This window comes from Leptonychotes weddellii, chromosome 7 (genome assembly GCF_054177405.1).
Source record: "Leptonychotes weddellii isolate Sample4059 chromosome 7, ASM5417740v2, whole genome shotgun sequence".
In the NCBI taxonomy this organism is placed as follows: Eukaryota; Metazoa; Chordata; class Mammalia; order Carnivora; family Phocidae; genus Leptonychotes; species Leptonychotes weddellii.
The window spans coordinates 60,254,992-60,264,478 of NC_138375.1; the positions used below are offsets into that span (position 1 = coordinate 60,254,992).

The window sequence follows — 9,487 nt, forward strand, 5'->3', positions numbered from 1 at the left end:
CTCTCTCAAATAAATAAATAACTTTAAAAAATAAAAACAATAAAAAAAATAAAAGAAGAAACTTTGAGCAGTTGCAAACATAGTGCTTTAATACAAAGATATGTCACTCCAGCCATACAGCACTGTACAGAGAGTATTGGGTCAGAATGACTGAAGATCAGACCATGAACCACAGGGGAAAACATCCTAAGTGGTTCCAGACAAAGAAAGTTTACCTAATCACATTGATTAAACTCACCAATACCTGATAAGGGGAGATTGGACATTCATATCAGAACCCACTGTACATAATTTGTAGTTTGCTATATGTAATTACACTCAAGTAAATTATAGGGTAATCTGTATATGTTCTCATTTCGTAGCACAAATGGAATCATTTTAATGAGTCCCCTTTTTTGCCATTAAAAGTCATGTGTTGAAGACCCACCAATATGAAAACTTCACAGGCAGGAATTAAGATCTGTTGTGCTCACTGCTTCATCCCCGGTACCTAGCACAGTGCCTGTGTATAGACGTTTGTGATGTTTTCTAGCTGCCTAGGCCTTTTGAAATACTCTTCCTGTGTTTGGGAAAGGTCTCCCTTACAAATCCTGCCTCCCCAAAGCAGAAGCCAGAAAACAGATTTCCCAGCCTCCCTTGCAGCTAAGACACAGAGGCATGTGACCCAGGCTCCACCAGCCAGCTGCACCCAAGGGACTTCTGTTCAGAAGTGAGCAACACAGGGAAGAGGGCTTTGCCCCAAAACTAATTTTTCTAGCCACGGTGACAACTGAAGCATCAGGCTTTCTCCTCCAGAGAGCTTTCCCTGAACATCCCCACCCCTCTCCAGGTGTACTTTGTCATTGTACTTTCCCATTGTATTATACTTTTTAATATCTTTTATTAGGTTTTAATCTGTTGTAATGGTTAAGGTCATACTAACTGCTCTCACCAACAAACCAAAAATATACAGTGACCAAAGGAATTTCCCTTTCCTCATCTCATGAGGTCAAAACAGGGTGCTTGGGATCATCAGACAGCCCTGCACAGGAGATCGTTCAGGGACTCAGGCATCCTCCATCTTGTGGCCTCATCATCTGTACCCCATGGCTTCCAGGGGTGCCATGCCCATTTGAACCAGGCCAGAAGGCAGAGGGCATGGAGAATCGCACCCTGGGGGTTTTAGGAGCCAGGCCTTGAAGTGACTCTTGTCACTTCTGTTCACATTCTACTGCTCAGAACTCAGCCGCATGGCTACACCTAACTGGCAAACACCGTCTTGTTTCCTGTAGCTTCTTACGAGTAAGAGAAAATTATGAGAAAGTGCCATTTCTGAACTTTCTGTCTTCTCACTTGCTCCCTTCTTCCTCAACTGGGGAGAACGATTACAGTAAGAAGGCTGATCATCCAGTAACCCTGTGCAAATCACAGACAGATGTGGCTCTGCTCTGGATTTCTTTTCCTTGGGTCTCTGGTGCTTTTTTGCCAAGTGGTTCTGTTTGGGGGGCATACAGTCATTGAATAGTTATTTCTGAACAACTGGCCTAAAACTGCTTTTATCTCCAGGTTCCCCATGTGTCTGTTTGAAAGAGAAAGTGCTTAGCACGCAGTCTGGGCGCCACATGTGTTCTGATATGCTGGCACGAGGAAGGCTTAGGGGGTTCCAGATCATTGCCTATTGGCCACCCGCAAGCTAATGAAGGAAACATCTTTTTATTTCCCCTGCCTCTCCTGGACGTAGGTGCCCTATCAGCAGCCAGGGAGAGCTGGGAGTACGACTCGGGAGCCAGGGACCTCCAGAGCCCGGACTTGCAGAGTCAGTGGGCCCTGCAGAAGCTTCTTGAGTACAGCGGACGCTCTTTGCATCAGCAGGCTGCTGACCTCCACAAACTGCTCACACAGTCACGGCGTTTTGGCAGCTCTGTAGGAGGAAGCTATCTGGAGCTGGCCAACATGGTGAGTACTTTCTGGTTCATAGAACACATCTTTTGGCCTGTGTGTATTGCAGTACAGATAATTTGATTTTGAGCTCCAAGGGACATACTGGGTATTGTCTTTCTTCTGGAGCTAAACATTGTACCGTTGACAGCATTGCCAGGGATGTTAAGTGCTCCGAACACTTGTGATCAGTGACTTCACTCTCATCATCGAGAGCAAAATGGACTCCTAAAAGGCGTTTCAGTGAAGTCTGTAACTTGCATGGATTTAATTACTAGGGTAACGACATCAGCGTTTCCATGACTAGAGTACTTCTATGGTACCAGACATTTCAAATTGATAGGATATAATCCTTTCTGTTCCCTAATTTGGACGTTACTCATTTAAAATACAAAGAGGAAAACAATTCATTGAAAGTTTGATTATTGTTTCTGCTTGTACTTCAAAAGTATTTTCTGTTGACAACCACCCCCCCGCCCCACCATTGCCTTGTGGCACTCTATCCCTTGTGCTATACTCAATAAATGTCTATCTCCTTTAAAAATATATATTTTCTGGGCGCCTGGGTGGCTCAGTCGTTAAGCGTCTGCCTTCGGCTCAGGTCATGATCCCAGGGTCCTGGGATCGAGTCCCACATCGGGCTCCCTGCTCGGCAGGAAGCCTGCTTCTCTCTCTCCCACTCCCCCTGCTTGTGTTCCTGCTCTCGCTATCTCTCTGTCAAATAAATAAATAAAATCTTTAAGAATATATATATATATATATTTTCTGCTGAAAAGAAACAACTTACATTTTCATTATTAGTTACAGTTATTAGTAATTGTAATAATTACAATCATTATTAGTTCTTACAATTTCATTATTAGTTTAACTTTCTCTTTGACCTTGGGATGAATCACTACCGGGGTGGCCCTTTGGTGAAGAGCTATTGTCTTCCCTTTGAAGTTAGAGCTGTGGAACGCAGAGGGGTAGCTGATGGTCTGGTCCATTTTGGGTGACATGCAGGCAGTTTATAAATTGAGATTGCTATCCAAACACTGTGGGAAAGGTCTACAAACCTACCTGGCTTTTTTGAAACTGAAGTTTGAATGGTGGAATAAACATCTTGACAGCTTCACTTATGTATATTTATAGTCTGCTTTGACATAGACTAGTGATTTTCAAACTTCTTGTGTTTGAAGTAAATTTTCTAATTTTGACATTTTAGGTGACATGTTTGAAGGAACTAACAATTAATTCTAAATATACCAGCAATAATTAAAATACAGTCCTTAGACAAATCCCAATTAAAGGATATTCTATAAAATACCTGATCAGTATTCTTCAAAACTGTCAAGGATACTAGAGGCAAGGAAAGTCTGAGAAAGAGAAACCGTCACAGCTCAGAGGAGCCTGAGAAGATATGACAACTAAATGTAATGTGGCACCCTGAATAGGACATTAGGTAAAAATCTAAGGAAACTTGGATAAATTATAGGCTTTATAAGTGTCAGTATTGGTTCATTAATTGTGACAACTATAACCATAATAATGTAAGATGTTAATAATAACAGAAACAGGGTGTGAGGTATTTGAGAACTATCTTTGCAACTTTTCTGTAAATCTATAACATACAGAAGTGTTCACTTTATTAAAATTCATGAAGTACACCCTTACAGTTTACACACTTTATGTATATATGTTTTATGTCTATAAAAGCTTATGATGAACACATAATCAATAATGATGACTATTCATTGGGATACACTGAATAAGAAAGAAAAGGAGAGAGAGGCAGAAAGAAACAAAGAAACAAAGAAAAAAACAAAGATGGGACACCTGGGTGGCTCAGTCAGTTAAGCGTCTGCCTTCTGCTCAGGTCATGATCTCAGGGTCCTGGAATCGAGCCCCATGTCAGGCTCCCTGCTCAGTGGGGAGTCTGCTCCTTCCTCTCCCTCTGCCTTTCCCTTCCACTCGTTCTCTCTCTCTCTCAAATAAATAAAATCTTTAAAAAAAAGAAAGAAACATAGAAAGAAACTATAACCCCTCAAACAAAGTTGTACACTCTTTTTTTTTTTTTTTAAAGATTTTATTTATTTATTCATGAGAGACAGAGAGAGAGAGAGGCAGAGGGAGAAGCAGGCTCCCAAGGAGCAGGGAGCCCGATGCGGGACTCGATCCCAGGACCCTGAGATCATGACCTGAGCCGAAGGCAGACGCTTAACCATCTGAGCCACCCAGGTGCCCCCAAAGTTGTACACTCTTACTTAAGGTGATCCGTTGGTGGGAATGAGACCATAAATACAAATGCAGGAACTGAAGTCCTGTGACTTCATTATCACAATGTGATTTATTTTTTCACTGAATTGAACATTTCAAAATACTGGGGCACCTGGCTGGCTCAGTTGGTTAAGCATCCAAGTCCTGATTTCCAGGGACGTAATCTCAGGGTGGTGAGATGGAGCCTGCATCAAGCCCCTAGTGGGGCTCTGTGCTCAGCGGGGAGTCTGCTTGAGATTCTCTCTCCCTCTCCGTTTGCCCATCCGCTCCTCCCCCACCCCCACATGTACTCTCATGCTCTCTCTCTCTCTCTCAAAAACAAAAAAAGTTTGAAAATTTCAAAATACTATTTAAACTCACAGACCCTAGGTAATGTCCTTGGACCCTGTGGTAGGGTGCATTTTTTTTTTAAAAAGATTTTATTTATTTATTTATTTGAGAGAGAGAATGAGAGAGAGAGAGAGAGCACATGAGAGCGGGGAGGGTCAGAGGGAGAAGCAGACTCCCTGCCGAGCAGGGAGCCCGATGCGGGACTCGATCCCAGGACTCCAGGATCATGACCTGAGCCGAAGACAGTCGCTTAACCAACTGAGCTACCCAGGCGCCCGGTAGGGTGCATTTTTGAACCCCGATTCCTCACCCTTTCATGTATCTTCACCATTTGTCTTGTGACTTTGGAGTCCTCCTACCAAATGTGAGAAATAATAAATGATCATGATTTCAACCATCGCATTTAGGGCGGTTTGCTTCACAGCAATAGTTGACTTAGGCTCTGTTCACAGGGACCCATGGAGCCCACTTTGAGGAATACCTCACATAGGCAGCCAAAGAAAGCAAATACACTCTCTAAACTGCACACCCGGGCCGTCCCTTCACTTATGTACTCACATTACACATAATTTAAGTTCCTACTAAAACAAATCCTGAACTAATAAACTTAAGCTCTGTTTTTTTAATAGCTACTAAGAGCAAAAGACATTTTTATCAGTGTCCAGTTCGGAGACAGAAAGCGCACAGTAATTCACACAGGGAAGTTTAACATAAAAAATGATTAACTAGTCGCAGGAGATTACTTACTAAGGAGTAAAGAAAATTCTAACGAACACGGGTAGCATGTGTAAAGAGCAGCCACTCGCTCTCCAGAGCGGAGGCATAGTGCTCCAAGAGGGCCCTCTCCTCAGCAGACCCCACTGAAAGGGAGCGGCTGGGGACCACTGGATGGCAGAGAAGTTCCCTGAGACGCTACAGGCCAGGGCTGCTGAGCAGGAAGCCAGCCCTCTGGAGTGTCAGCTCAGCTTGCTGGATGCCACCCATTTGGGTGTCCGCAAGACTCGTTGAGCATCACTAGGAAGGTGCCCCCTGAGATGTCCACTGAGGAATTCACTGGGAAGCGGCCTGCTGCTGCTTGGTGCCAGAAATCCACTGGGAAGTCCCCCAAATGGTGCCACCAAATGGGGTGACACTGACTGTCCTGTGCTCCTGGCCTCCATCCACCATAAGAGCGAGCAGGGAGGAAGAGCGGCATAGAACCAGGATGAGAATTCCTTATTGAAAAAGGAGAGGGGCACCTGGGTGGCTCCGAGGGTTGAGCGTCTGGCTCTTGGTTTTGGCTCCGTTGTGATCTTGGGGTTGTGGGGTCAAGCCCCGTGTTGGGCTCTGTGCTCAGCCAGAGTCTGCTTGGGATTCTTTCTCTCCCTCTGTCCCTCCCACTCATGCTCACTCTCTCTCTCTCTAAAATAAGTGAATCATTTAAAAAAGGAGAGGGGTGCGTGGTGGCTCTGTCATTAAGCGTCTGCCTTGAGCTCGGGTCATGGTCCCAGGGTCCTGGGATCAAGCCCCGCATCGGGCTCCTGCTTGGCGGGAAGCCTGCTTCCCCCTCTCCCACTCCCCCTGCGTGTGTTCCCTCTCTCGCTGTCTCTCTCTCTGCCAAATAAATAAATAAAATCTTAAAAAAAAAAAAAAGGAGAAATGTTTACAGGGTCCAGTTTCACTATCACAAAGCAAGGCAAGGAAAGATGGATTTGAAGATGAGAGGCAATAAATCAATAACTGGCACTAGCATTTTTAGCATTGAGAATCTTCTGGGAGCTTCCTATAAAAGCTTTTACCTTTCTAAGAATCTCTTCCTTTTCTTCTACCACCAAATACCTGTCTTCTCCTTCTACCAAAGACAGTGGATATTATGACTTTGAGGTTTAACACACTGTTCAAAATGCAAAGGCAACAAGATGGTGGTGTACATAGAAGCTTATAGCAGCTAGAGTTTTATCTGAGAAGTGGATGGCTACCCGTGGTCTAGACTAAGGGTTTATTACAAGGGGTAGGCCTGACACGAATGTGGGAACTGGGCGAGTGATCTGTGCAGGCTGTTGACTCTGCATCTAGGGTTGAACCTAAAGTTCCTCCAAGTCCATCAGATCCGCATACGAGAAGGAAAGCTGAGAGCAGAGGAGGCAAAGACAAGCCAGCATGCATGAGGACAACCTGAGACCCATAAGGACACAGTGGACCCCACTTCTGTTCTCTTACTACCACGACCAACCTCAGTGCTGTGGGGGACCTCTAGGGGACATTGGCCCCCTCTTATCCTGGAGCTGCACACACGCCTGGCCCAGGACTCAGAGCAGCAGGAGGAGGAGACCTAGGGTATCTGGAGCTGCCACAAGCCCGATACACCAGTAGGTGAGCAGCCCCTTAACCGTAACGTCCAGAAATCTTCACTTCTACCTCCTGGATTTCACACAGGTCTCTCAGGGCCGTACAGAATCACACAGGCAAGAGAACTCTGGGAAATGGCGTTCCAGCTTAGCTAAATGGACAGGGCAGTGGCAAAACTGCCAGTAACACGTAAACCTAACTCAGAAGGCGATCAGCAAAGCAAGAGGAGACCCTTCAGGAGCTTAGTAGAGAGATGCCTTGGGAAAGATGCATCGTCGGCTCTCTGATGGATTTTCTCTCTGAAGATTTGTCCTGCAGCGAAGAGTCTAAGTATTAATTGTGATGTGATAGATTCTGAGTAGTGATATATTTAAGTATTATAAAACATAACTGAAGTTTTACTTTTTAGCTACGACACCGATAAATTTCTGAATGGAGTATCAATTTCTGATAGATTCTTTTCAGCCATCCTACTTGTTTTAAGTATTCATTATCAGCTTTATTAATTTTTACTAATAAAGACATTACCTAATTGATGGCAATTAAAAGTAATTATTCTATAAAAGAAGTCATGCACAAGATATAAAGTATTTGAAGCAATACAGAAAGTTGATGAAATGTTGAAGTCATCATTTGTCTTCCCATTTCCCCTCATTTAGAAGGTCTTCACCAAATTTTTCTTTTTTTTTTTATGTATCCCTGAATTGCTTTTTTTTTTTTTTTTAATTTTTATTTATTTGACAGAGAGAGACACAGTGAGAGAGGGAACACAAGCAGGGGGAGTGGGAGAGGGAGAAGCAGGCTTCCCGCCGAGCAAGGAACCCGATGCGGGGCTCTATCCCAGGACCCTGAGATCATGACCCGAGCTGAAGGCAGACACTCAACGACTGAGCCACCCACGTGCCCCCCTGAATTGCTTTTAATTTAGAGAACTTTCCATTTCTCCTTTTGTAATTTTAAGATGCTATGATCATATGGTTCTTTCCAAACTCGGGATGACCACATCAAAGCCTTTGTTCAAGAGATGTATCCTGATTGTGGTTAAAGCAAGCTGATTGTTCTGTGAGCACCCTCTTCTGGGCATTGTTCAGAATCAAAGAACAAGAGATTCTTAAGCACATGGCATGCTGATCACTCTTCAAGTTTTCAGAGAATTGAGACAGTACAAATAAAATACTGGATTTTTGAGAGGGGTGACAGAAGGGTCTAGAATATAGGGTAGATAGAAACTTTTCAGAATCTTGAATTGTTACTTCCAAATGATTAAAGCTGAATTTTAATAAGTAAACAAATTAGGTTCTGTGGAGAGACAAATAATACTGTTGGCTTTGTGTTGTTTGTTACCTGAAAAGCCAACTCTCCCTGCTCTGTGAGTTTTCCCTAACATTTCAAATGATGACTTTCTAGGCACACTTTGCCTCATTTCTACGCAGATGGAGAGCAGTTCTGCATTCTGCATCCTGTTCTTCAAGGCCAGCTTCCTTTAGAATCCTTTGGACAATTTGGCTTCAACTTGGCCCATTTTAAGATTTAATTTCATACTTCAAGTATTTTTGCAAAAGTGATTTACATTTTTACCTGTGCTAAAAGTCCGGTGTGCTACCCATTGCACCATAGAGCCTGCAGTGAGTTCCAAGGAGATTTACAAGGAGAAAAAAAAGACAGTTATGAGTTGTACAGATAAAAGTAGTGAATTTAAAAACTGACATAACAGGGCACCTGGATGGCTCAGTCGTTAAACGTCTGACTCTTGGTTTTGGCTCAGGTCATGATCTCAGGGTCGTGAGATTGAGCCCTGCATGGGGCTTAGTGCTGGGTGTGGAGCCTGCTTAAGATTCTCTCTCCCTCTCCCTCTGTTCCTTCCCCCCACTCCCCCGAGCATGTGTGCACTCTCTCAGTCTCTAAAAAAAGAAAAGAAAAGTAAACGAAAAATCTTCAAAATGTGTGTGAATAAATAAGGAATTTATCAGTAAATAAGGAATAAATAAGTACTGGCAAGATAGGTAAGAGTCACCTTTTTGGTTAACCACTTGACCAACTCCTCATGTCTCATGCTAGCTTTTGGTGTTCCCCCCTTTCTTCATTCCAAGTATGGGATACTGGGTTTTTATTTCCAAATTATTTTTATTTATTTTCTTATTCTTATGTTAATCCCCATACATTACATCATTAGTTTTAGATGTAGTTTCCATGATTCATTGTTTGTGCATAACACCCAGTGCTCCATGCAGAATGTGCCCTCCTCAATACCCATCACCAGGCTAACCCATCCTCCCACCCCCCTCCCCTCTAGAACCCTCAGTTTGTTTTTCAGAGTCCATCGTCTCTCATGGTTCGTCTACCCCTCCGATTTACCCCCCCTTCATTCTTCCCCTCCTGCTGCCTTCTTCTTCTTCTTCTTTTTTTTTTCTTAATATATATTGCATTATTTGTTTCAGAGGTACAGATCTGAGATTCAATAGTCTTGCACAATTCACAGTGCTTACCAGAGCACATACCCTCCCCAGTGTCTATCACCCAGTCACCCCATCCCTCCCACCCCACCCCCCCACTCCAGCAACCCTCAGTTTGTTTCTTGCGATTAAGAATTCCTCATATCAGTGAGGTCATATGATACATGTCTTTCTCTGTTTGACTTATTTCGCTCAACATAATA

At 43.6% G+C, this 9,487-nt stretch overlaps 1 protein-coding gene across 3 annotated transcripts in view; it reads left to right on the forward strand.

Moving 5' to 3' along the window:
• Positions 1-9,487, forward strand: part of MCC (MCC regulator of Wnt signaling pathway) — a 397,697-nt gene that overhangs the window by 94,875 nt on the left and 293,335 nt on the right. For all 3 annotated transcript variants that reach the window (XM_081826454.1, XM_081826455.1, XM_081826456.1), the window contains exon 3: positions 1,721-1,935. In XM_081826454.1, coding sequence (XP_081682580.1) covers positions 1,721-1,935 — 215 coding nt within the window. The remainder of the gene's footprint in view (positions 1-1,720; positions 1,936-9,487) is intronic.